Source organism: Trichosurus vulpecula, chromosome X (assembly GCF_011100635.1).
Source record: "Trichosurus vulpecula isolate mTriVul1 chromosome X, mTriVul1.pri, whole genome shotgun sequence".
Classification (NCBI taxonomy): Eukaryota; Metazoa; Chordata; class Mammalia; order Diprotodontia; family Phalangeridae; genus Trichosurus; species Trichosurus vulpecula.
In genome coordinates, this window is record NC_050582.1 from 10,595,975 (window position 1) to 10,623,580 (window position 27,606).

Consider the following 27,606-nt stretch of genomic DNA (forward strand, 5'->3'; position numbering starts at 1 on the left):
TCCCTACAAGTCTCCTGGCTCCTTTATGATGGCTGTTTTTGCCAAAATCTAGCGTCAGGGATGTGTGCGTGAGTGCATATACATGATAGTCAGCATCCTATTGTTTGGGGCCACATTTCAGACCCCACACACGATGATCTCTTAGCTGCATCTGGCCAGAAAAAATTTTAGGATCAAAATCCCTGGTGAGACAAAGTCAGCCGAAAGCAAAGGACAGAGAGTCAGCCAGCAAGTGAGTAGAGCTTTTCTAAAAGCCCCCACATTTATTGGCTGAGATCACTCTCTGCCAAATGACCCAAACCCCATCTCTCTTTGAAGGCAACACTCCCTCTCCCCTACCTCCACTTTTGTGGAGTGGGCTTGCTTTGCCATCCCTGATCTTGTCTGTGACATCTGGGATACACAATGAGGTGGTCAGAGGGTGGGCCCACCCAGTCACACCAGACAGAGGAGGCATGGGGCCCACCTGGGACAGTCTGGGAGTTAGAGGAAGGAGCCCCAAGGTTGAGGAGGTCTTCTGGGCAGAGGTGGGTTTGGAGGGGATAGTGAAGAGTAGGGAAGACTGGATACAAAAACAAGCTACAGGGGTGGCTGCTCCCACCGATAGCATCCTACGAAATAGTTAACATGTTGCTGACCTGCTAACACTGGTGGAGATTGGGATATGGGCCCTTTTCTCTAATGCTCACTGCACTGTGTCAGTCCAACAACACTCAATACACACAAGGCCTCATGCTCAGGGCTGGGCATAGACGAAGCGAAAGGAAACCATTGTCTCTGGGGGATACAGTGGGGACATAAATAAGTAAGTGTGGCTTCTGAAAGGAAAGAGCACTGACAATTGAGGGAATTGAGAAAGGCTTGGAGTGGGAGGTGGTGGTGTCTCCACCTGTGCTTGGAAGAAAGCTAGAGGAAGGGAGGGGGTGGGGGCTGGGGATGGAAGGTCATGTGCAGAAAACAGTAGCAGCTCAGTTTGGTGGGAGTAGACCAAAGGGAGAGGACTCAGGACCTTAAATGCCAGTCTGGGAAGTTTGTATGTTATTGTAAGGGTGGGGCAGCGTGGGCAAGTGGAAGGAGCCCAGGCTGGTGGGGCCAAAGGACCTGGCTTTGAATATTTGTGTGAATTTGGGCAAGGCAGGTAACTTCCTGTGGCCTCAGTTCTACTAGTGCATTGGCAACTAAGGTGGGGCCAATGAAGGGAGGTCTGATTATATCTTCGCTCCCAAGTAGGCCCAAAACCCCTAGCTACTAGACCCCCAGGGTCCTAAGGGCAGTTGCTAAGACCAGAGCCAGTAGTAAGAGCTTAAGTTCTGGTCGCATTGATGATGGCTAAAGAGTGCATTAAAAGGGAGAACACGGCTATTTGCTTAGGGCTCTCACTCTTGTCGATGTGCTGATATGGAGACTCTGGACAGCTGTAGTTAAGAGCCCTCCAGCTTGTAAACCTGGATGTTCGGACTTTGTCAAACCCTGGTAACTATGCATTGAGATTTGAATCAGACAAGGTCTGTCTGTTGATGCTTGTAATTTGTATTTGCTCTGAAGTTCAGGGTGCTGGCTTCTTCCCCTGAACTAAGTGAATGATATTTGTATGTTGGTTTGAAATAAGATTGTTAACCCCTTAACATTGCTTTCCTTAGTAAAGCAGATCAAAAGAACCTGGGCTTGCAGCATTCTGTGTGCTGGTTGTTGTTGGTTTTACAACCCCCCCCTCACCCCCGCCACAGCAGCTGCTAGCTGAATTGTTAAAACAACTGTCTCTAGAATTAGGGCATGAGACATCACTATCTCTAAGGTCCTTTCCAGTACTACGTGCCAGAGGCAGTAGGGAGCTACTGAAGAATTTATGGTGGGGAGAGGGAGGTGATGTGATCTGATCTCTGTTTTAGGAATAGCAATTTGACAGTTGTGCGGAGAATAGATTGGAGAGTGGCCAGACTAGAAGCAGAAAAACCAATGCAGAGGTAATATTATTTATGTTAGGAAGGCTAATTATAATACATAATGAATTATTTGCATGTACATACACACACACACACACACACACACACACACATCTCTTGGAAAGATGACTGCCTGACCTATGGTAGTGGCTGTTAGTGGAGAAGAAAGAAGATCAAAGTGAGACTGTGGAGGTCAGGTTAGGGAGACAGGGCGACTGCTGGGAAATGGGAATAGAGAATTTTGAAGTGTGGACCTGAGGGAGAAGGATTGTTTCACCTTTAACAGAAATTGGGAAATTTGGAGGCAGGCTGGCTTCGAGATGGGTTTTGGTTGCTTTGGTCCAGTTGAGTTTGGGATGCCTGGGCAGGACTGGGGCTCAGCAGAGAGAGCCAAAGGCTGGGTACGTCAGTCTGGGAGTCATCCCTATGGAGGTGATCATTGAAGCCATGGGAGCTAGAGAGATGGAGGGCCCAGGACAGAGCTTTGGGGCCTGCTCACTTGACTTGCTGGGTGGGACTAAGCAAAGGAGACTGAAAGGGAACGGGCAGAAAGGCAGGAAGGGAAGCGAGACACGACTTCTTTCTCCTAGCTCCCCTGTTTTCCCAGACTCCACCATCAAACTTGACCTGTCCTCCGTCCCACTCCACTCGTTGAACAAAGCTCCCTCAGCACCTGCTGTGGCCAAGGTGGCATGCTACATTCTGGGATTGCCAAGTCCCACATTCAAAGCAGCCTTTTTACTACAGTTTCAGCAATCTTTTGTTTATTCATTCAACAAGTATCTATCTCATTGTGTAAAATGTTGGACTAGGCAATGGGAGAAATAGAAACATGAATAGGAGTTGATTTCTGGCCTCAGAAAGCTTTTATAATCTATCAGGAGAGAGATAAGAAATGTGCAGGTAAGTGCAGTACAGCTCTGAACATTACACATGTAGAAGAATGGAGGTTTGTGTTAATTCCTGGGTGAGCGTTCATTTCCACTGGGTAGTGATGGAGTCTTTGTGGAAGAGGCAGCACTTGAAAGGAGGAGGGTGAACCTGGAAAAATTGGTTGTGATTGCATAGGGAGATCTTAGTAGGGGTAGGAAGGATGGGAGGTCATTCCAGGTGGAGGGAACAGCAGGAGCAAAGGCCCAGAGGTGGGCAACTAGGGCGCCTCTGGGGGCAGGGGTGGGGAAGATGAGTACAGTTTGTCTGGAGTGTAGGATGTTCAGAGTGGACCCATGGAAGATTAGGTATCTTGGGACCAAATTATGGAGGGCCTTGAGCTTTCAGGTATAGGAGTTTGGACTTTATTTGGTCGTCAATGGAAAGTCATTAAAAGGTTCTGAGCAGGAGTTTATAGGATTCATTTGATGAATTAATGAGGGAGAAGGAGTTAATGGCTGATCATGACTTCCTGTGTTATTCCTTCCATATTACCAGTTGCATTTCCAAGAGTCTTGCTTGAGCAGGGTCTAGTGGGGATCCCTCAAATGACTGCACCTCCACTGCATATGGATAAGATGAACTCCAAATGGCAGAAGCAGCTCTGGGAAATCCTGATGCATTTTTCCATTGCCAGAGAAGAGACTCCAAAGGGTTAAACGCACAATTCAGTATACCAAGATTAAAGCAATTATTGTAAATTAGCTTAATCATTCCTCTATGTGCCTTCAGAGGCAGGTTTTTTTTTCCCATTGTCGCTACCAAATAAATGAAGGCTTGTAAATACAGATAAACTTAATTTTTAAAGGATTATCTATGCTGAAAGGTTCCAATGCTTTTAATTAAATTTTCCCCCTGTTGTATAAAAACGGATGGCGGTGTTGTGGCAGTGTGAGACGTCAGGAGAGCACAAATGAAATGGAGTTAGGATAATGGCCCACAGTGTGACATTTGGCTGTATTTGGATTTCTCAAAGCTAGTAGCTGTAGTAGGGCCTGAGATTGGCCAGCAGGAGCCTTCCTTCATGGTATCTTCCCTGTCAGCACTTGGCTGGCTACCAGTGCAGGGAACTGGCCACGAGGTACCTGGGATGCTGGGGGGACCAGGGGGGAGCTGGAGCTTAGAGGAGGTGGGAGACATGCTCCCCCAGGAGGGAGGGCTGTTTGTCGCTGCACTCTGGCGAAGATTTCCATCTTGGAAACTGCAGTTCACACCTAGGTGCTGGCAAGGGGGCTGGTGGTGGGGGGAGGAGGTGCCGTTCACACCTCTTGGATGGTCTAGGCTAGGCCCTGTTCATAGGCTTTCCTGTGCATCTGCAATGCTAATTATATCTAGTTTCAGGAAATAGAAGGCTAGAGGAAATAGCTGAGAACTAGACTCCCAATTTCACTCCCAGGAACTCTACTGATTTTGTGCCTCTGCTGGGGATGGATGGCTGTACACATGTAGGAAGCAGCCCACTCAGGACAGAAGGAATCATGGCAGAGAAGAAAGGAGAATGGATAAGTGCCGATGGATTAAAGTGAGAGAGTCTCTTTTGTTCACTTTTGGCTGCTGGAGAGTCAACATGATCTCCAGCTGTGCCAATAAGGGGCCTATGGGATTCCAGATCAAAGATGCAGTCAGGGTAGTTCAGGGAAAAGCAGAGGCCTGGGGATCAAGTGACCTCGAGGAAGTCACTCCCTTCCTTTGGGTCCTGTCAAATGAAGGAGGTAGGCTAAATGACCTCTGAGGCCCCCTTAGCTCAAAAGCTTTGTTCCAGAGGGGGCTGTAGAATATTAAGGCCCAAGATACAAACCTAGCCCTGGAGGGGCTTGTGGTCTTGCTGGGGAGACAAAGGAGGGCCAGAAAGAGGTAGATTACCACCCAGAAGGGTCTATGCCAAATGGCTGGTGATTGTACCAACGTCCTCCTATTTCGAGCTGTCTCTGGGTACGGCGTGCTGCAACTGTCTGCGGCATTCTAGAGGGAAGTGTCTTTTAGGTATGAGTAGGTGACCACTGAGGGTCTTTTCAACCCTGAGATACCACGTAATGTTAGAGAGGTTCAGAGCAGGGACGTGTTTTGGTTGAGGGTGCTGGGGACAGCTCTATGGAGTCAGTCGGAAGGTCAGCTAGCATTTAGTAAGGGCCTGTAATGTACCAGGCATGGCGCTAAGTGCTGGAGATCCAAAGAAAAGCTCCTAGCCCCATGAGAGAAGGTGGAGCTTGAGCCAGGCCTTGAATGGCCGGCCTTAGAGAAACAAAAGAGAGGAGGGCATTTCAGGCAGTTGCAGTGGTATGAACCAAGGCTAGCCAGTCTCTGGTTTTCTGTTTGTGCAAGAATGATCCTGGGGTCTGTAAGAAAATAGGCTCATGGACAGTCACTGGACCTGAGACTTTACTGGTACAGGGAACTCCCACGTAAGGAAACTCACTCCACCACTGTGGGTCAGCACTGAGAGGCCAAGTGATTAGTCTAGGATCATGCTAAATCTTTGCCCTTTGCCCCAGGGGGCTGTGGGGAGCAGTGTTACTAATGGAAACTATAAAACCTGAGTACCTATGGAGGTGTGTCACACGTAGACATCCAAGACATTACAGATGGACAGATGACTGGGCCCAAAAGCCAATCAGAGGGAGTAGTACATTCAGTAACCCAGTAACCCCAAGTTTCTCCATAAAAAAAAGAAAGATGGAAGACTGTTGCTTTCTGGCTGGGTAGAGGAGATAAGGTACAGCTAAGGGACCACAGAACATGGGGCCTGGAGACAAGAAGACCTGAGTTCAAATCTAGCCTCAGACACAAGCTGTGTGACCTTGGATGAGACTCTTAACACCTATATGCCTCAGTTTCCTCATCTGTCAAACGGGGAAGAGTTACAACACCTATCTCCCAGGGTTGTTGTGAGGATCAAATAAAATGTTTGTAAAAAGTGCTTAACACAGTGCCTGGCTGTGTTGTATCGTTATATGTAGTTTTATGTGTGCGTGTGTGTGCGTGTGTGTAATATGTATACGTAGTTGGTACTATATAGATGTTAGTTATTGTTAGTATTATCATCATTAAGCAGCAGATTGTGTTGGGCCTTGAGAGTTTGCGTTTTATCGTGCAGGCAGTGAGGGGGCATTAAAAGTTTTTGGCAGTGGGGTGACACGTGGTGCATTTTAAGTCAGAAGACCTTGGTTCGAATCCCAGCCCTTTCTTGCTGTGTGACTTCAGCAAATCACTTAACCTTTCTGAGCCCCAGTTTCATCATCTATGAAACAAAGAGGTTGAGTCATAGACCTCTAGGGCCACTTCCAGCTCCGCTCACCATTTCCATTTGGCAGTTGTATAGAGAGTGGATTGGCAAGAGGAGCAGCAGGAAGACCAATTAAGAGGCAATTATAATAATTCAGGCGATGGCCTGAACTATGTGAGTAGAAAGAAGGGAATGGATGAGAGGTAGGTTGTAGAAGTGGGATGGACAATGCGGGGTGAAAACCACATTAAGCCATTATCAGCCATTAATGCCCTCTCCCTCATTAATTCATCAAATGAATCATAGAAGCCCCTGCCCAGAGGAGATCAGTTCAATACTGGGTTTGTGATAAACTCACCACTCAGTACTCTACCCTGTCATACAGCAACACGGAAAGGAAGAATTTCAGGGTTAAAAAGATGGCATTTTATTTCCCGGAGAAACTTGGGGTTACTGAAAGCCCTGGGCATTCTTCCCAAGGCAATCCAACCGCTCTCTCCTCCCTGCTGTTGGCCTTTGGGCCCAGCTCACAGTCTCTCTGCAGTGTCCTAGCTTTGCATACATGGAGATCGGCAGTGTTTCCAATTCGGGGCTCACAGCTTAGAACAAATCAAGGTTAACGTTGCTCCCTTGGGTGGGGGTAGGGGAGAGTGGCAGGGATTTAAGGCAGCTGCTGTTTTCTGTAGAAATATTGATACCTTCCAAAGTCCTGAGACTTCTGTACCTGGTGTCACTTCAAGTCCCATATCCTTTTGAAAGGATCCAGAGGAAAATGGGAAAGGTTACCATGAATGAAATACACCGTGACACTCTTTGAGGGAATCCTCAGGCATGTCTTGCTCACAGATGGAATGGGAGTGCACCTGTGGTTCCCCTGTAGGGGCTTAGTATGATTGAATGAGAATGTAACATTGGAAATCTGGCATGGGGTGGGGACAGGAGACCCACTAGTGAAGAAGAAAGGCCAGGTTTTCCCAGTTGATGGGGAGGGTTGGCCAGGAACTCAATTCTACCATCTGCCCAGAAATTCCAATGGATTGTTAGCAAAAGAAGGGGAGCGGACACCACTGGATGACCCAGGAGGCACTTTCCCTACTCACTCTAGGAATGCCCATTTATCCTTTGGCCCTGTAACTCCCATCTTCTTGTGTTCCCAGAGTGCCCTGCAAGGCTGAGTTTCCCCTTGATTGCAGTGATTTGGCTCCCAAGACATTTGATGAGAAGGAGACTGGGCGCATTCCAAACAAGAGCCACATTTACAACTCAGCTTTGATATTTACACTTACAAGGTAGGGGAGGAGGGAGAAGGGGTCCAGCATAATTGGGAGATAATCAAATCTCTCACTGTATACTGCAGATGCTGGTGAAAAGCTTGACCTTGTTGGCAAGCAAGGTGAGGCCTGCCCCTGTTGTCCCTGCGTGTCCATGGTGCTTTAGGCTTCCATTATTTGCCACACCTCTCATTTTCATTGTCAGTGTTCCTTGGGAGTTGAATGTACTAATGAGATAATGGGTGTAAAAGTGCTTTGAAAAGTACAAAGTGGCATAAAATGTTAAGTATTCTATCATTCCACCTTGGAGTCAAATACATGGAGCCATCCTAAATGAGAGACTGACTGCTCCTGAGGGGAGGGGCAGGAAAAAAACATAAAAGATGAAAATTAAAGCCTGATTGGACCATTGACTTACATAATTAAATACTTACATAGCACCTACTACATAGCACTAAATGAAGTGCTTTACAAATATTATCTCATTTAATCCTCATGGAAACAGAGGCGGACAAAGGTTAAGTGACTTGCCCAGGGTCTCACAGCTAATGTCTGAGGAGCATTTGAACTCAGGTCCTGACTCCATGCTTGGTGCTCTATCCACTGAATGACCTAGTGGCCCTATGAATTAGCTAATCTTTCATTTGGAAGATATGTCAGAGGTCACAGAGGCCAGTCTCTACATTTTGAGAAATGGAAACTGAGGATCACAGTGTGCCCAGCACTTGCCCAAGGTCACACAGTTTGTGGTAGAGACAGGTGATATTACCAGGCATGGGTGTTTATTGGGGAACTGCTTTAGGACTCAGGCTATTTTGTGACTTAGCTTCTCTGTGATCTCAGGTGTAAAATGAGAGGGTTGGGACCAGAAGGTCCTTCCCAGCTCCAGAGCTCTGATCACCTGTGTGGTCCATTCATCCCTGGTGTCTCACATTGCCTGATTTTAATAGATTAGTGGTAGGATATTGGTGTTTCCACCTTTTTTTCCTGTTATTGCAAGGCTGTTGTGGGAAATGCTTGAAATGCCTGTAAAAAGCCAGGCCGGGCCAAGATGTGCTATTACCCCACGAAAGGGCATTAGCTGGAGTAAAGCCATTTGTTGAGCCTAGATTTAAACTCGGGTGCTATGGAAAATGTGCTTTTTGGTTTTTTAGGAAAATTAAAAACTGCTGCTTCTCTGTTTCTCTGCCCTGCACTCCTTCCTAGGCACAGACTGCAATCTTCCTGGGAAAATCAGGCTAGCGACAGAACAGGCACAGCTTTTTGGATGGAGAAATGGGTCCCAATCCTTAGAACTTCTTAAACATTAATGAGATGGTTAAAGCCTTGATGATGAACTAATTAAAGGTCTCCTAGCAGTGATATGTCATCTTTGGGGAGCCAGATCTGATCCATGGCCCTCAGTGGCCATGCAGTCTCAGTTGGCTGTTGTTCAGTATTTGGGCTTCAGGGAGATGAAGAGTCCGGCCCCATAGTACAGACAGTAGAACATTGGGCTTGGAGTCAGGAAGCTCCAGGTTCCAGTCTTTCCTCCAGACCAGCTTTAAATGACTTGTGAGATGTATTTACATTTTTAAGTGTGGACATTCATACATCAGAAATTTCAGGGCTTGCTTGATTGTCTAGACTTGAGAAAGTGTTAATGATGAAGATGAATCCCCAAGTGCTGTGTGCATATTCTACTCCCCACCCCCCCAGGAGAGTCTGGTTGTTAAACATTTACCAAACACACCCTTGTATTGCTCTCTAAACACTGCTGGAGCTCAGCAGGAGGGCAGCTCAGGGAAGGAAGTCATCACCAGACTGGAGCCCTGGGGCCTGATAATAATAACAAGGATAAATGGCATTTCCAGCATTCGTAAGGTTTGCAAAGCGCTTTCCATGTATTGTCATATATGCATGCCAGCCCCCTGTCTCCAGACAAACTACTTCACTGCTCTCAGTTTCCTTATCTGTTAAAATGAGGGTGGGTTGGACTAGATGGTCTCTAAGGTCCTTTGGGGCCTAAATGTATGAGTGGCTTATGTGCAGAGGAAACAGGAAGTAGATGGGAGGTCTGTCACAGTACGGTGATGAAGTTGGGGTTTTAAAAAAAATCACAAGAAGTCTGAAAACGGGGAGACTTTCACTGTAACACAAGAGAAAATGGTGAGCAATGGATCCTGTAACAATGACTGGAAAGTGTGAAAAGATTCACAGTAAGGAGGGAGAGGAAGGGGGGAGATATCACCGGGGCATCATGGGAAGTAGGTAGAATTATGTCACAGTGCAGTGATGCCAAGAAGGGGTGAAACACCCCCCCACAACAGGCAGACTAGCGACGGCATAACAGGAGGGGTGGGCGAAGGTTGGAGGGATGGAGTGGAGTAGAAGGTGGTCATCATCTCTGGAGGCTGGGCTGGCTTTCTGACCTGGGGCCCCACCAAAAGCAGCATGCCAGTCTCCCCCACCTTCCCCGGAAGTTGGAGACAGCTCAAGAAAATGCCGTTTAGGATGGCTTGTCTGGCTGTTGTTTTTCCTTTGTCTCTTATTTCAATTGAATATATTTCCATTTCCAGTCTTCTACTTAACTTTAGCATCAATACTTTAATGGGGACCTATTTGCCTTTTTAGTTTCCCCAGTAAGGACTCAGCCTGTCTTGGCCCTAAGCAAACAGTAAAGCCTTCTTGATTCCTAGACAGAGCCATAAGAAGGAAAACCTTTTTCTTGAGGCCTGGTTAGCCTTCCTTTAGTCTAACAAACACATGCTATGAGCAAGGTCCCAGGGGGAGGGTCTGTGGGCCTCTAAGGAGCTGACCTTCTCCTAGATCTGTTCAGGCTAGCCCTAGCAGCTTGTCTTCAACAGGGGTGATCTTAAAGGCCTCAAGAAGATGAATTTGCTAAACCTTCTTCTCTTGAATATCTCCCTCCCCTGCCACCTCAGCTCCTGGAGCCCATTTCCTCTGATAAGAGAGTTAAGGTCGGTATGAAAAGGAAGCTGAGGCCAACCTCTCATATTGTCCTCAGCAGAGCTCCAGAACTCTGGTTACAGAGTGGCCTCTCTTGGAGATGTCTCCAGCTACGTGGATATGTTTCCAGAATTGTCTATGTGTCTTTTTTCTTACAGAGGTGCTAGATTACTGACGATGTTCCCTATAGGTGGAGTGCTCGGATATGGCCTTGAATTGGGCAATTCCATTTTCTTCCAGTGTCCTTCTGACCCACTTTGTGAATGTAAGGAACAAATAGGGGTCCTTCCAAATCAAGTCCTCTCCAAACATGGGACCTTCACTTGGGGCACCACCTTGGGATGTCAGTCCTGTTGAGCTTTTCTGTTTCCTCTCCTCCTCTTCATCCTCCCCTCCCTCCAACATGAGGGCAAGGCCTAGGCAATTCTACTTGGGGCTTTTCCTTACACCCTTCTCCTTCTCTCTATCCTTTCATTGTAGCTTTCATATATCTCATTCTTGTCCTTTTAAGTGAATTCCAGTGACACAGCTTATCCAGATAATGACAAGGGGTGGCACGTGAACTGCTGTACACATGCATACATTCACACAAACGTACAGGCATTACTATGTATCATAGTTGATTTTATTGAATAGTAAGTGTGTATTATCACATGAAGGTTGGTTTTTTTCCCCCCAAACTATTCATGGCACTGACTAGATACAGTTTTTATTCTTAGCTGAAATGAAAGCATTTTCCCACATGGTACGTACTAAGTAATCACCAGTAACTCAGCACAGCCTCGGGGCTTCCAAGCCTCGGAAGTCAGCCTTGATTGCAGAGGTAGTTGGTGGTTCTATTGTGGCCCACAAAAGGAGGCACAGGGTTACCCATCAAATGCAGTAGGGAAAATCAATTGGTTTGCCACTGTATGGCCATAGCAGGACACACACATACTCAGCACGGCCAAGAGCACGCATTCAACATGGAAACATGCAAAGTAGTATGTGCAGATAACGACTGGGGTTTTTTTTAGTGATGACCTCAATTTGGCTTGAGAGTACCAAGAACGACTTAGAAAAAGTTGAACTATATTTATATGCTATAATTAACAAGCAGTAGAAGGGTTTGGGGCAGTTTTGTGAGTATTCTGTGGAAAATCTGCATCAATGGGCCTGTTGCTTTTAGCAGTAATATACTAAACATAAGATTTCAGTATCATTAGATTCTCTGGTTACTTCTTCTTTTGTGATATTTTTTGATCTGTGCCTTGGCAGCAGACAGTGGGAGTGGGATCACTGTGGCGTTAAGAAACAATACTTGCTCAATCATTTTGCTTGAACTTTACAACAGGCCCTAAAAGATTGGTCCTTGGTTGAGGAAGGCATTTGGGATTGCTCTGAATACAAATATAGACTGTATCAATAATAATTCTTTGATTCAGTTCTTTTGAATGCTAGAAAATAAGGCAAATTCATGTCTTAGAAAGGTGATATATGCACATGGTACTCCTGTCCTCCTCCTGGCATCACAAGCTCCATTACATGGCAAAATCTCTCCCCGGCAGTCAGGGCGACCATTTAAATCAGCACGTGCTGCAGTCGGAAAAGCTAGCCAAGGCCTGAAGCAGTCCCAGCATGAAGTTTCAGAAAGGCTTCCTGAAATCTACAACACAGGCACTGTATGTTTACAGAAATTAAGATAATGTTCTCTTATCAACCATAAAACCGATATGCTTATGAAAATCACAAGGTAAAAAGAGGGACAAAGTTGTACAAATAAGCATCTCAAGATGCTGCTGGAGGTCCTCCTCTGCCTCTGACAGCTTCCCCGTCCCACGCCCTAGTGAGGAAAGCTGGTGGGAAGGGAAAGGCAGCTTTAATCGACTCCCTTCTACAAATGTGTCACCTGGTTGGATGCTTTTCAAGTCGATGAAGTGATTCTCCTCTTCACCTATGGCCAACCTTATTTTTTCACTATTAGAAATCAGTTGTCTTTATGAGCAAACATCTAGGCCTTCCCACTTTTAGAACTCTGATACAATAACCACATAATTTACAAGAATGAATTTCATAACCAAATTCCAAAAGTGTCATGCCACACATTTCCCAAATGGAGCCTAAACCAACATGCAAGTCTAGTCTCTTGAAGGGGAAAATACAGATCCATTCTTTGTCTCTTGGCATTTTTTTTTACAAATATGCGTTTCTATTTTAAGTCTGTGACTGGAAGAAACCTAAGAATATCAATTTTTAAACGGTTGACTTGGAGAGCTGTTCCTTTGGGAATGTGAGAGCAGTGATCATATCTGAGGAGAGAGGATTGCTTCTGATTTAAGTGGTAGAGTATGTCAGCCAAGGGAAGGCAGATAAGGATACTGTTAATGAAACTCCACAACTGACCTTTCAGGATCCTGTGTTTGCCTAGGGTAGCAGGCTGTGTCTACACAGGCAGACTACTGAGGAGAAGTAAGGCTTTTAGAGCTGTAAGATTCAGCACCCACCACCTGCCTCCAAAAAGAGAAAATCCTGCCGTTACCTGAAATGCTCTGGAGAGAAGTGAGGTTTAGCTGAGCATTTCTCCATTGCCCTGGGAGACCCAAACAACTTGAAGGAACGTAGCTATTATATTCTGGAGACACCATTGAGAACAGAGAAGAGGACTCCCTGCAAAAAGCCGATAAACTCTGGGGAGTTTTTGTGGCCAGAATAATAATAAAGCCCTCCTCCTTCAGTGACCAGATCCTAAAATGTTCAGATAGGGAACATCTCATTTTAAGTGTTGGATTGTGTTTAATGTTCCCCTCCAGCCAGGGGATTTCTGGAACCAGGTTCCATGCATGCAGGTCTGGGGTAGACAAGATGAGGACATGAGTAGCTGTTGGCACTTCTCTCTAACCAAATGGAGGCTCGGATTTTCCACTGCCTTGGGCTTAGCAGGCCCTCTAATAGTGCCCCGTGGGGAGCAAGGAAGAAGGCAACCCCCAAGCAAGGGCAGGCAGAATCCTTTTTTCCTCTAAGACAGAAATCAGGATAATAGAACTATTAAAATCATCCATAGCAGAAACAGTAAAATGTGAAGTGCTTTTTGTCAAAAATATCTGTATAAAGTATCTGTATAAAGTATCCATATATATGTGCACAATTAGAAAATACCCCTTTAAATAAAGTTTAAAACACCCTCTAGAGCTGATTCCATCAAAATTGGGCACTATTTTTAAGCAGTAACAAACTCTAGATTGATGAAAAGTTGGATTTCAGCAAAAGCACATGAATCCATTCGATTTCCCTGGGGACCAGAATCTAAATAACTTGAGTTGTGCAAGCACTAAGGTGGCTTCTCTTAAGCTGTGTTCTCAGTCTTCATTAAGAGGCACATTTTTGTTCTGCTTCGTCACTGGGACCTCATCGCTGCTGGTTTGAAGAAGTTTGTCTTTTCTTCTTCTCTATCCAGTGTCCAGTTTCTTCCTTTCCTCACCCATCCCTCCTCAGCAGATCACCTGAGAATACACCATCAATGCCAGTCCTTACACCGAGCACTCTGGTTGCTGACTGTAGTAATTGTGTGCCTATTAGTATAATCACGGGGCTTTGGGACTTAGCAGTAGATTTACAGAGACACAGAACTTGTATTTTATTTACTTTCTTCTTTGCCACTCAAGTCCACACTGAACTCTGCTCAAAATGCTGCTTGGCTTCCAAGGTCTTTGGCTAGCGGGACTCATGCAGATGGGATGGCTCCATTGTGGCGGGAACGTGACCTTTCTAAAGGTGCTCGTCTGTTATCTGTAAGACAGAGAACACAAACTCTGTAAGTGTTAGACCCTGGTTATTCCATAAGAGCAAAAGGTTTTTCAAACAGTTCTGAAAAATCACTTCAAATGATCATGTAAATAAGTAACACGGTTCATAAAGGCACACTGCAGCTGCTGGGCTGAGTCCTACAGTTCAACAATTGGCAATAAATGGTGTTCTGGGTAAGAGAAGTCAGAGGGATAAAAGAAAGGAGAGGTGACAGCAAATTCATTGGCAGAGATGTTCAAGTGGAAGCCTCAAGGGATGGTTAGTACCTTTTGTGAGAAAGTCTTTAGATGCAACGCATTGTCATTCTCTCTATGGCTGTTCCAGAGGGCATGCCCATGAGGGCTGAGCAGGAAGGAGTTTTGGGCTTTTCGCTCTTGACCTCCATGTCACTTAGACCTGCTGGCTAGCCTTTGCCCAACTGTGTGATGGAACAAATCCAGTAGGCTATATAGTCATTGTGGGGACAAATAATGAACACCCCTCTCCTCCAAACATCACTCAAAGTCGCTGGAAATAGTTTTTGCTTTAACAGGGAAGCACATTTCGATGATGACTACTATGACCTCTGTTTTATACTCAACTTAAATGCAATTGATGTGGGTGAAAATCCTTTTCTGACAAAAGCATAATATACTTAGCATTATTTCTAGGCTCATTCTAACGCTTTCTACTTGCTAATTTGCTAATTCACACAACATCCCCAGGAGGTAAGCCCATCTCCTTCTAGCCTATTATCTTTGCTTTAGTGATGAAGGTTGCACAGCAAATCAATGGGACGATCAGGGTTATAATGCAGAGTGAATGCTCAAACACTGGGTCATGCTTTTTGGGGAGCTAGGCTTGGGAGCCGGCTAATGAAGATCCGATGACATTGGGCATTATGTCTGGCCCCTAGCAAGGTTGGCCAGTGGGCCCTCCTGATTTGTTCTAGGGCCCTGGTACAGCTAACGAGCTCTCTCTCAATCGTGGCCTCATTAGTGCTCTTTTGGAATTCACTGAATTGACAGGCTTCCATAGGCCCAGGTTACTTTGTAAGGCCCAGTGCAGTTGGGTGGGTGAGTGGCCTTTCTCTACAAAGAGACATAGCCAAGCAACAGAGACTTTTTTGATCCTTTTAGAGACGCCATTAACACATACATTATTTTGTGATATGTATCACAGTCATAAGTGTAGGAATAACATTCATGGATAAAATTATCTTTTACTTAGATGTTACTGGTTGGCACAAAGCTTAGTTTGGGATGTTCTTTTCTGTTCCTTTTGGCATTTTAGAGCAAATGAGATTATAAGAGAAGAGTTCCCGCTTCTAGTCATCTCCTAAAGACATGGCAGATGGGCCTCCTAGTGGTCACCTGAGTTGAAAGGATGCCAGGGTGGTGGTTCTTGGAGCTGTCTCCTCCAGTGGGGCATTGGGAAGCTAAGTAAACACAGCATCATTGCAAGAAAGGCAGTACCTTCACTTTCTACCCATTTGGGGGAAGGAACCAAGGCTAAGCCTGGCTCTTTAAAATGCCAGGTAGGGACAGGCAATGGAAACAGCGCACAAAAGGAAAATTAGCTGAGTAATCATTTTTCATCTTCTTGTCTGAGTTAACAGTATAATTTGGGGAAGAGACAATTTGACAGTGGTCTCCTTTCCCACATGCCCAAGATCCACCAATGGGGAAGGTTAGCATTCTCAATAGGGTAAAGTACACTGCTAGTAAGTACATTTCATCTGCTGTGTTTATCACATCACCTGTGTTTCTACAGTAGAGCACACAGAAAATTTCTGTGCACATTGTGGGTGGCCAGTAGATAGAGCTCTGGGCCTTGGGAAGACCTGAGTGCAAATCTGGCCTCAGATACTTGCTACAGGCCAGGGAAAGGACAGGCAGATGAAATGTGAGTTCAGAGGCCAGCAAGTAGGCCAGTTTGACTGGATGTTGAATAAATGAAGGAGGGCTTTAAATGCCAAGATGAGGAGTTTCTATTTGGGGATAGTTCTGGGCCAGTGAGGGCTCTAGAGTAGGGGAGCAACATAGATCCCTTTGGCATCTGTCTTTCTCAACCCTGCAACTTGCAAAGGAAAACCCTTTTTGGAAAGAATGCTGCCTCAATTTGACCATTTGGCCTAGGGTGTGACTGTAGTCAAGATGGATTATGAAGTCGGGAAGCTGCTACAAGGAATAGACTATATTCCCAAACATCACATGTGGAGGATGGATTAGAAGCCAGGGGACCAACTGGGAGATTTCCAAAAATCCATGTAAGACATGCTGAAGGCTTTAACTAGAATTCTGGCTATGTGAGAGGAGGAGGGGAAGGTAAAGGGAAGGGTGCAGGATGACTATGAAGTGGTTGATCCTGGGTGACTACAGAGATAGTGGTAACTAAGATAAGAGGCAGGTAGGGGGCACCACAGTGGAGACAGCACTGGGCCTGGAGTCAGGGAGACACGAGTTCAAATCCAGCCTCAGACATTTACTAGCTGTGTGACCCAAAACAAGTCACTTAACATCTGTCTGCCTCAGTTTTCTCATCTACAGAATGAGCATTATAATTATACCTCCTTTCTGAGGTTGTTGTGAGGATAAAAACCTCTGTAAACCAGAAGGCGCCACATAAATGCTAGTGTTGGTGGTTGGAAGAGTGTAACAAATTCTGTTCTGGATTGTTAAGTTGTCGCCAGGATATCCAAGTGGAAGTGTCCAACAGACATTTGTAATGGATGACTGGAACCCAGGAGTCATATCTAATTGAACCTAGGGGAGGGGATGAGATCTAAAGGGCCCAAGACAGAGCAGACAGAACGACATCTTTGGTTAGGGGGTAGGACTTCAATGCGTGTGTGGTGATGATCCGCCAAAGCAGACTGAGAAGAGACAGCATCCAGGCAAGGTCACAGTATGAAATGGGATAGAGAACTCAAGAAGGATAAGAGCTAAGCCAAGTTCACCAAATTGTGCAATGAAGAGATCATGAGTAAGCTTTGAGTGATGAAGTCAAAAGCCAGGGTGCAAGGGATTGGGAGGTGAGGAAGTGGGGGCTACCAGTGTAGACAGCCAGCTTTTAACTGTGAAAGGGATAATCTGAGGGGCTGGGGGGAACTGGGACAAGCTGCCAGGGGAGATGAACTTGGCCATAAGAGGTTGTATCACTTTGTCACTTTGTTGAAGCAAAAGAGGAGACACTGGGAACTTATGATGGATGGTCTCAATTTTCTCAGTAAAAGAAGAGTCCTTTGTTGAGTGGGATGGGGAGAAGAGAAGGTTTGGACAGCCCAATAGGAGACCAATTAGGGAATGATGAAAGGATTGTCATGCAGTAGTGAGGGCCCAGTTAAGACAGAATAGCATAAATGAGTAGTGGACCCAATTAGCAGGCTTGTGCACCTTCTTCCAGGAATGTTGCACAGAACAGGAATAAGGTCCAAGAAGGTGAATGGCTGATGGTCACAAAAAGGTCAAAGAGTCAGATTAAGGGGAGTCAGGCACAGAGGCCCATGGAAGGATTTAGGAGGTTCTGGTCAGATAGAGATCTCCTTTCTGGGGGTAAAACATATAGGTAGGTGATAGTGAGATCAAGAGTACAACCATTTCTACATGCAGTTGAGGAAAATTTTGAAGTGTCCCCACATAAAAGGGCAGGAGGAGAAGTCATCTCAGAGACAATGAGGGCATGTGACACGGAACGAATCAATTTCAGCAGAATTGGGGAAATGTGCCCTGAATAGGGAAGGAAGCCTTAATGATAAATTAAACAATTCTCATCTCAATGACACAGTTACACTTTTAAACTAGAAACAGGTCATGCTGGGTAATCGATATCCTTCATTATGTGCACAGAAATCCACCCAAGGATTTTATGGCGGTGTCTTGGGTTGGCGGAAGAGATGGAAGCTATTTTAATGAGGATGGTAATGGAAAGCAATAATATTAAAGGACTTCACAGACTACTGTGACTATAGACATACAACTCCCATTAACTGTAATAGGAGTTAAGCACATGTAATGATAACAAAATAGACCCCTAAATGTCTTTCCAATCAGAAACGTGGTGTAGGTACTCGCATGCTTTCGCATGGAAAATTGTGATAGCAAAATTGATTTCACATTGAAATTGCCCAGGGTCTGGTGTGGGCAGTTTCCCTGGACTAGGGAATGGAGGACGCATCTGTACCATGAACGTCTTTACTCTTCTCCTCTTCGTGTTCATTATTAGTTCGATTATTAAGAGAAAGTCTCAATAGCTGCAATGGATTTATTAATTCAGTAGCTTGTTATCAGCATGCAACTCTGCTGTGCTAGGGGAAAAAAGAGATGACATTTTCTAGAAGTGCTGCAGTAAGATTCCATCACTTTTCTCTGTTTCATTTTTCTCTCATCCCTCCTGCCCGGGTTGGAACAGTGCTCTCTAGCTCTGTTAGAACCCTTAAAGTCGGCCCACTCGCAAGCCTAATAAACTCAAACAAACTCAATTATAGTAACTTTAGAGAGACTGAAATACGTGATCAAAGTAAAAGCACGTGGCACAATAACATAGCTTTAAGGCACTAAAACTTAATCCATATTAAGCTTCAAATGTAGAAAATCTCCCTGCTTACTTTTATCTGCTCTAAACAAGATAGTTCCCAAACATGCAGAACTAACCTCTGGGGATTTTCAGTGACTATCATTTACATAATTGATAAGTGGACTTCAGAGAGACCATGCCTTTTGGAATTCAGTCAAAAAACAGGACTCACAGGGGAAAACAATCTATTATTTAGCATTTCAGCTGTATAAAAAGTCTGCTGTTGATTACCTTTAGACCCAATGAAAAGCATGTTTGGCCTTTTATCAAAATGTCATCGGTTAATTTTTTTTAAAATTCTGAACTTGACAGAGATCAAAGAACATGAGCATTTTGACATACAAAGTAGAAAAGAAAAGAAATTCTTCATCTATTACACACAGCTTTCTTTTTTGGTACATACTAAATTCAACATACAACTATTCAAAACTGTCCTCTTGTCTATGTGTCTTCTCAGCCTTCTTTCTCTTCTCTTCTGTGCATTAAAGACAAATGTTTCAATGGCCTTCTTTTCTTTTAACAACCATATGGATAAAACCCTAGCTAGTCTACTGAGCCAATTACTATTATTTGTCCTTCCTTTCAAACAGGACCAATGACATGACATCACAGGGTGATGTCTCGACAGGCGTGTGAATTGGATTTAAGTGAGGCAGAGTACTGAAACAATTCAAAATTTCAGGAAAATAGCAGGAGAAAAAAAGGAAATCCCATTCAAAATAACAAATTGTAAAAAAATACCACAGTACATGCAGGACTTATATGAATACAACCTAAATAACTGGAAAGGTATTAATTGCTCATGGTTGGGCTAGGCTCATGTAACAAAAATTGGGGAGATTTAATGCCATATCAATTAAATTAACACAGTATCGTTTTCAAGATTAAGAAAACATTCACCTGGAGGAACAAAAAGGTCACGGATCTCTAGGGAAGCAATGAACAAAGAAGGAATGAAGGGGGGCCCCGGGGCCCCAGCTTTCTAACTGTATTCTAAAGTATCAGTCATCCAAACAAACTGGTACCTGGTCAAACTCAGGCCACTAAAGACTAGGGTAAGGACTCCCTATTTGGCAAAAAGTAGGCATAGACTAACACTTTATGGCATATGCCACAATAAACTCCAGTGGGATGTATCACCTGAATGTGAGGGCAAACATATTCAAGGGCAAGGTATTGAGATTATAATAAAAGGCAAAATGAATAATTTTGATTACATAAAAATGAAAAGCTTCTACATAAGGGAAGTAAAAGCAGTCAGAATCACAAGGGAAATAACTAACTTGGGGGGAAAATCTTCACAGCATTTTTTCCCTAAAAAAATCTATATATCCAAGATATACAAATGGATAAGAGCCATTCTTCAAATGAAGAAATGCAAGCTATTAACACCCATATGCAAATGGCCCCAAATCACTAAGAAGAAGAGAAATTCAAATTAGAAAAAGTCTGTCAGACTGGCAAAGATGACCAAAAACATGGAATTATGGTTAGCAGTTTCAGGAGGGCAAGGCCACTAGTGTGCCGTTGGTGGGACTGTGAATTGTTTTAACCGTTCTGGAAAACAATTTAGAACTATCCACAAAGCATCTGACCCAGTCAGTGATAGTATTATGACACATGTACCCCAAGAAGGTCAAGGACTCATAGGTCCAAGCATATTAAAGTGGCCATCAGTTGGGAAATGGCTGAATAAATTGTGGTGGATGGATGTAATGGAATTTTACTGCATTATAAGAATTTAGGAACACAAAGGGAGAGAACCAGGCAAACAACTTATCCAAATTATGCCACAAAAATAATAAGAGAAAGAATTCTGAGCAAAGCAGTGACCAATCATGACTTTAAAAGAGGGGAATGAAATAGTGGTACCGGACCATGTAAACATCCTCAGACATGGCCCATGTATTTGCTATGAGGGAGGGCTCCTACTTGGAGGACAGTGATACATATGAAAAAAACAGCCCCCCTCTCTGAAATACATGTACACACAGGTAGTGCACATAGCGAGAATGAAACTGAACTACAAAAACAAAATTCCTTCCCCCCAAAAGCGCACTCACTGTTTTCCTGTAAAAAGTCAAGTCCCACTGGACCCTGATACTGAAACTGTTCCTTGAAATAAATCTTTACTGTGAGTTTGCTCCATGAGACTACGTATACAGATGTAGAACAATCACTCATTTAATATCTGAATGAACTCAGGTTCCCATCAGAGCCCAAATGCTTCAATGACCCCATTATTTTGCTTCCGCTGCTCCCAGACCTGATCAACTTAATTATTCTGACTAACGAAACATTTAGGACATGAATTTCTGATTTGTTTTAAACCGAAAGGGACAAAAAAAGTGCTTCTCCTTAAAAAAGTCACAGTACAGAAGAAATGAAGAGTAGGAGACAGTACTTCACATACTTGTCAGGTCTGGTTCATCTGCATTCTCCTTGAGCCTGGCTCACTGGGCATATAGTAGGCATTTACTTTATGTTGATTGTTTAATCTGCTCCAAGGATGCAGTGACTGTCCTATTTCCATTACTCCTTAGTACCTACTTGTGCTTTCATTCTTCCAAGTAACACTCCAGACAGAAAGCGTCCTTTACCAGTAGAAGGAAGACGAGAGCTTCCACCTTGACTGTCCATGTGCAACGAGCATGCCCTTTTACACCTAGATAAAGTCACTTTCTTTGTCTTAATAAAAAGACAGAGCACATCAGCTCACACAACCTGCATTGCAGCATTACCTGGGAGCAAGGGCTGCAGCAGGGAGAGCATCTCAGAGAGCTGGAATTAGAAGGGACCTTGAAGACCGCCTAGTAGCCGCCTGTATCTGAACTGTCATGCAGTCTGCATGGGAAAACCTCCTGTGTAGAAGAACATCACTGCTGTTGGACAGCTTCCCCTCTTCTAGCCAAGGATGTTATTGGGTTGGGGGGAGGCAGGTCAAATATAAGGCTAAGACCTCCTTTACACGCAGCATTTCACTTTCTCCTCCCTCCCCTTCACTTCCCATGCCAAGTCTTCTTTTCTCCTCAGGTTTTTCAGCCATCCTTGAATGGTGGGCCCCTTGTCAGTCTCCCTGCTCTTCTCTGTGCATGCTTCAACCTGTCAATGTATTTCTTAAAATGTGCTGCTTCCACCATGAATACAGTGTGGTCTGCTTCAGGTGGAGAATTTGGCTTTGAATGTTGACTGCTTATTGTGTTGTGTAACCTTGAACAAGTCTCAGCCTGTGTGGGCCTCAGTTTCCTCATCTACAGGATGATCTCTAAGTGCCCTTCTAACTCTCAATCACACGATCCTGTGATCATAGTAACTTTTTTGGCTGATGTATCACATGGTTGATTCCTCCCAAATTTGTGTTCATCCAAGAACTTTTTCAGGGACACTGTCATCTTAACATACTTCCCCTTCCCTCTTCTTGGGCAGATGTGGTGAACTCATTTACTTCTCTGACATTTCCTTGTATTAGACTCAGTTCATGGTTCTAGATATTTTTATATTCCGGATTCTCCTGCCCAGTTGGTCAGTGACTCCTCCCTATGTATTATCCATAGATTGGGCAAGTATGGCATCTATGCCTTCATTCAAGTAATCAATCAAAATACTTAACAAAACAGGGTCAAGGACAGATGTAGCTAAAAAAAAGAAAGAAAAAGCAAACCACCCACTCTTTTCCACCTCAAATCTTCTACGCTCTGCTGTCATTATTGGTGGCTTTAAAAGTACCTTCCACATTTCATTACTGCCAATTTTGAATGTATGTTAATAGCTCCAATGAAGTTCTCTTTCTTTTCTACAAAACAGAAGAAGGAATACATACAAAAATGAATTTGAAACCTTTATAGCACCGATTTATTTCTCATCAGTGAACGCGTTTGTCCTTAAAAAGAATGAAACCAACATCAAAGTGGTCCCCTTGCCCCTTGCCTCCTTTCACTAATGATATGAAACGGCTGCTGAGCCTGCAGTAAACGTGTTTATGTCCAGTTGAATTCCCATCATTTTACAATCCAATCTGATTCCTTTTTTATTTAAAAAAAAAGGCAGTCCCAGGAGGGCAGCACCAGCTCCTGCTTCAAGGCATTTCCTGACATCAGCCTTCACTTCGCACTTCAGCCTCAAGTCCCTGATTTGACAAAGCACACGGAGAGTCAGGAGAGAAGTCGCTTTCTCTGCCTTCTCTCCAAAGGTGCCTGACAGGAGTCAACAGTGATTCCTTCCCAAGGCTACCACTGAAAAATGCCAGTTTCTTTCTAGCTATTCCTTACAATATTTTATTAAACAGCAGTGTAAAAATGCATTTGACTCAGTGGGATTTTTCTTCTTCTTCTTATCTCATTCACCACAATCCATTGTAGCAGTTGGCAGTGTAAATAACAGAAGTTCAAGACCGCCAGGCAGAGGTGCCTTTTTCCCCCTCTGCATGCTCTATAAAAGCGCTGGATTCAAAGGTAGAAAAGAAAGAGGAAAAAGTCTTCTTTTTCATAAGGAACTTCTTTCATAATAGAGCCTGGTAAAACTCCTCTGAGCTGCTGTCATTCCTTCCTTTTCACATTGACTGGCTACCATACTTTTCTTGCTAGCCCCCCAACTCTTCCTGTGCATCATCTGCTCCTGTATTTTTAATGTACTCACAACAAATTCACTTATGATAAAAGAGCAGTGACAACCCTTGCTTGTAACAAGTACAATGGAAAATAAAATATCTTTAATATCATCATAATAAAGGCAGCCCATCCATAATTACTATTTTTAGGTTACATAAAATATCCACATTTTTTATTCATGCTTGGCCTAACAGTTGCAATTCAGCACTCTGCAATATTTAAATGGAACTGAATATGCTATGAGAAAACTTTGGGGGAAAAAACAAACTTGGAGCTGGCACCATCATTGGCGACTTGCTCAATTTGGTCTGTGAATTTGATGGTTTCCTGGGCCCCTTATGGAGTATCCAGGAAAGGCAATGAATGAGAGTTAAATTAGGAATGAGAATAAAGTCATGTCTACATTTCTCAATTTACTACTATTAAAATTAGCCCCAGATATGACAATTAAGAAGAGACTGCCACATTCCCAATGCCTAAGCTGGTGGGGAGGGGGGAAGGTCAAGAAAGGCTTCTCACAGAGAAATGTAGTACTTGAGCTCACTATTGCAGGATGCTAGTGATTTTGAAAGGTGGAGGGGAGGGAGCAGGGCATTCCAGGCATAGGGGATAGCTTGTGAAAAAGCATGGTGATAGGAGATACAGTTTTGTGTTTGAGGAATAATAATAAGAAATCCAGTTTGGGGCGGAGCCAAGATGGCAGCTGGAAAGCAGGGAATTGCCTAAAGCTCTCTCCCAGGTCCCTCCAAACACCTAGAAAAATGGCTCTGGACAAATTCTAGAACTGCAGAAGCCATGAAATAGCAGAGGGAAGCAGGGCTCCACCCCAGGACAGCCATCTTGGAGTGGGGGGGAGGGTAGAAATGCGGAGAAAATTTGTAATTCAAAATCTGGTGGAAATCAATGCTGAAAACTAAAAATATTGAATAAAAAAAACAAACTTGCAAAAAAAAAAAAAGAAATCCAGTTTGGCTGAAACAGAGTAACGGGTACTGCGCCTTTGTAAAGGCAGGTAGGGTTCAACTTGTAAAAGACTTTAAATGCCAACCAAAGGACTTGAGAGTTGATCCCTGAAGTAATAGGGAGCCAGCAGAGTTTACCAAATAGGGAAGAAATAGGGTCAGCCAGGCACTTTAGGAAAATCATTTTCACAGCTCTGTGTGAAGGATAGCCTGGCAGGAGAGACACCAGGTAGCAATGACAGCCTAAACGGGAATGGTGGCTCTATGAGTGGGGAGAGGACAGGAGACGCCCAAGACTGTCATCCCCAAATGTTTCCCGTTTCCATTTACAATTCTTAGATGCTGCTGTTCAAGGTTATTTGCAGTATGCTTTTGGTTTACTTGCTGTCAGAAATAGGCTATCTCAGGTTGTTCTTGGTCTTTGGAACCCTGTCTTTCCTTTCCTTAAACAAAAACTCTCAAGTTCATATGGTTTACTCTAATGCCTTGATTGACAGTTCATGACTTAGTTGGGTGTGTGTGCATGCCTATGTGTCTGTCTGTGTCTCTCTCTCTCAGAAGGGAGGTTCCTTCCATTTGTGCCAGGTGTAGCCTTTCTATCCTTAAAGGACATGGTTTTTTTGAATTGCAACAACCGAAAAAAAAAAGATTCCCTCATCATGCTGTGTCTCCAAATTTGGTTAGGCTGGTCCTCAAATAAGGGCATCCATCCCAGAGCCAAGAGAAAGTCAGTGACCAGGTGGAGGCTAAATTAGGCCAAATAAGTGACCTAAAGCAAGAAAAAAAGAGAAAAATGATAGAATCAACATTTTTATACTGTCTCCAAGTTCACAGGTTATTTAGTTAGTAACTGGTTAATAGACCAAAGATTAGAGATTTACATATTTATGGGGCAAGGAGAAAGACACGGGCCTGTTTATATCAATTTAAGGATAAGCATTTATTGCCTAATATCAGGTAGGAGGCACAGAGACAAGAACTTTCAATGAGTTTACATTCTATCAGAGGGAAACAAAATATTCACAGATATAGATATGTATGCAAAAGGGAATTTTGGGGGGTACAGGAAGTAACAGCTAGGGGATTTGGGAAATGCTTTGTGTTGGAGGTAGTACTTGGGCTGATCCTTGAAGAAAGCTAGAGATTTCTAGGCTTGAGGGACAACCAGTGCAAATGCATGGAGGTTGGAATGTTGCATTTGGATGACATCAAGGTGGCCTGTTTGGCTGTAATGTGGAGAGTGTTATGGGGAGTAACGTGAAGTTGCTCTCAAAAACATAAGTGAGATAGCTTGGGCTGAGCTCCAAATGCCAAACTGTTTTTATTTTGGTGTACTCAAGCAAAGTCTTCTCCACATATCTCTACTGAATTTCATTGTATTAGATTCAACTTTATGACATAGCCTGTCTAGATCCTTTTGGACCCAGAGTCTCATCCACTGGAGCTATTCTTTACAGCTCTGAGTCATCTGTGAATTTAATAAGTGTACCAACTAGGACTTTAGTAATAAAAATGTTAAACAGTAGCATCCAAGGACAGACCCTTAGAGTCAGACAGCATCTTGCCATGGTGACACTGAACCATCAACTCTGGGTAACTTGTCATCTACTTGTTTCTTAATCCATGAGAAAATATGAGATATTTGATCAAAAGCTTTGCTAAAACCTAGATAAACTTTCCCCAGCATTTTCATCCATTAATTTAGTGATACTAAAAAAAAGAATTGAGAAGTAAGTAGGAGGTGATGAAGTAGAGGAAAAGAGTGTAGAGAACATGTTTGGGAGGATGGCTGGGGAAATGAGGAGAGCCATGGAACGAGAGCTTCTGGCAACGGTGGGGTCCAGGGCAAGAGGAATGTCTGTAGGCATCATGTCTTCTACAGTCTTCACTTAACAATTATATTTTAGATAAACATGTTCCTGCATTGACATAACCCAAGTACTTGTGATCTGTTTTTAGCAGTATGTGGTACTGTATGAACATGCCACCCTTCGATTAGCCATTTCCACACTGAAGTGACTAGCTCAGAAGACCTGCGTGGCACCGTTGCTCTTTGGCCCCACTGAGCCCACTCAGGAAGTGTGTGTGTGGCCTCCCAGCTCTGTCAATATTGAGTTGGATCATTCTGCTGTATTTTTGCTTCTCTTTATCTAAAAGGCCCCTTAAGGGAGTCTGAATTGGCATTTCTTTAGTCATAACTGAGGCCGAGCATTTTTCTACGTGGCTGTTTACTGTCTGATTTTAGTCACGTGTCACCTGTATCTGCTCATTTCCTTTGGCCACTTAGCATCACCCTTCATTCTGCAGATTAACCTTGACTCCAAGAGTCTGCCTGCTTTAGGTGCATGGAAACAGTTGCCAGAGGCAAGGAGACAAGACCCCTCAAGTCTGAGATGCAGAAATGGGGGATGAGAACTTCTGAGGATTTGAGTTGGCATTTCAGCATTTGGTAGTGTGGGGCAAAGGGCCGCACCCAAGTCAAGCTGGCTTCTCTGGTACTCCTGTTGAAGCTTGTGACACCATATCCAGAAATGAATATTTGCCCATGTTACACACCTAGCATCGTGGCTATCACAAAAGAAGCATAACTTGATGCTTGGTAGTTGGGGAGATGAGATAAATAAAGGAGGCCCCCAGTGGGCCAGGATGATCTTGGATCCACAAAGGCCCTACTTCACTGCCTGACCTTCTCTAGTCCTTAATAAACGTGCTGAATTGAAGTCAGTAGTTGTTTTATACAAAAGGGGAGAGAGCACTGTGCAGAAGCTGGCAGGATGTGGCAGGGGGGCTAGGCTTGCCAACGCTTTCTCCACTCATACCCATGTTCTGTTTTGCAGCGTATTTATATGCATGACATGGATCTTATTTTTTCTAAGATTACTAACTACTGGTGGTCAGGGATTGTGTCTCCTTTGGGTCTAGCGCCGTAACCTGTCTGCCATATGATAATATTGGCACGCTTTTCTATAGCATTTGAAGGTTTGCAGTGCTACATATAGGATCTCACTCAGTCCTCATAATAACAGAGATAAAAGAAGATCAGAATCAAGAAAAGATTTGGCTCTTACGAGATCACTGGCACCTTTGGAGAGGGCACGTTTAGTTGAATGAAGATGGAAGCCAAATTTGCCATGGGTAGGGAGTTTAGGCACAAAGGGGAAAAGAAATACAGGACAATAGCCAACAGGGATGGATGGATCAACTGTGCTATTTTTTAAGAACAGGGGAGACATTAGAGAGGATGGAGATGAAGAGTGAGGGCAATTTGCTGGAGAGGGCAGGAGGGGCTGAGTTCAAGGTGGCAGGCAGTGGGTTTGTTCTGGCAAGGCAAAGAGCCATCTCTTTGTTTGAAATCAGAGGGAAGAAGAGAGTGGAGGGAGACTG

At 44.1% G+C, this 27,606-nt stretch overlaps 1 protein-coding gene across 3 annotated transcripts in view; it reads right to left on the reverse strand.

Moving 5' to 3' along the window:
- Positions 1-10,919: 10,919 nt before the first annotated feature.
- The window catches only part of DIAPH2 (diaphanous related formin 2), an 856,474-nt gene continuing 839,787 nt past the window's right edge, over positions 10,920-27,606 (reverse strand). For all 3 annotated transcript variants that reach the window (XM_036740329.1, XM_036740331.1, XM_036740330.1), the window contains one exon: positions 10,920-14,081. In XM_036740329.1, the coding sequence (XP_036596224.1) occupies positions 14,017-14,081 (65 nt within the window). In that variant the 3' untranslated portion in view covers positions 10,920-14,016. The remainder of the gene's footprint in view (positions 14,082-27,606) is intronic.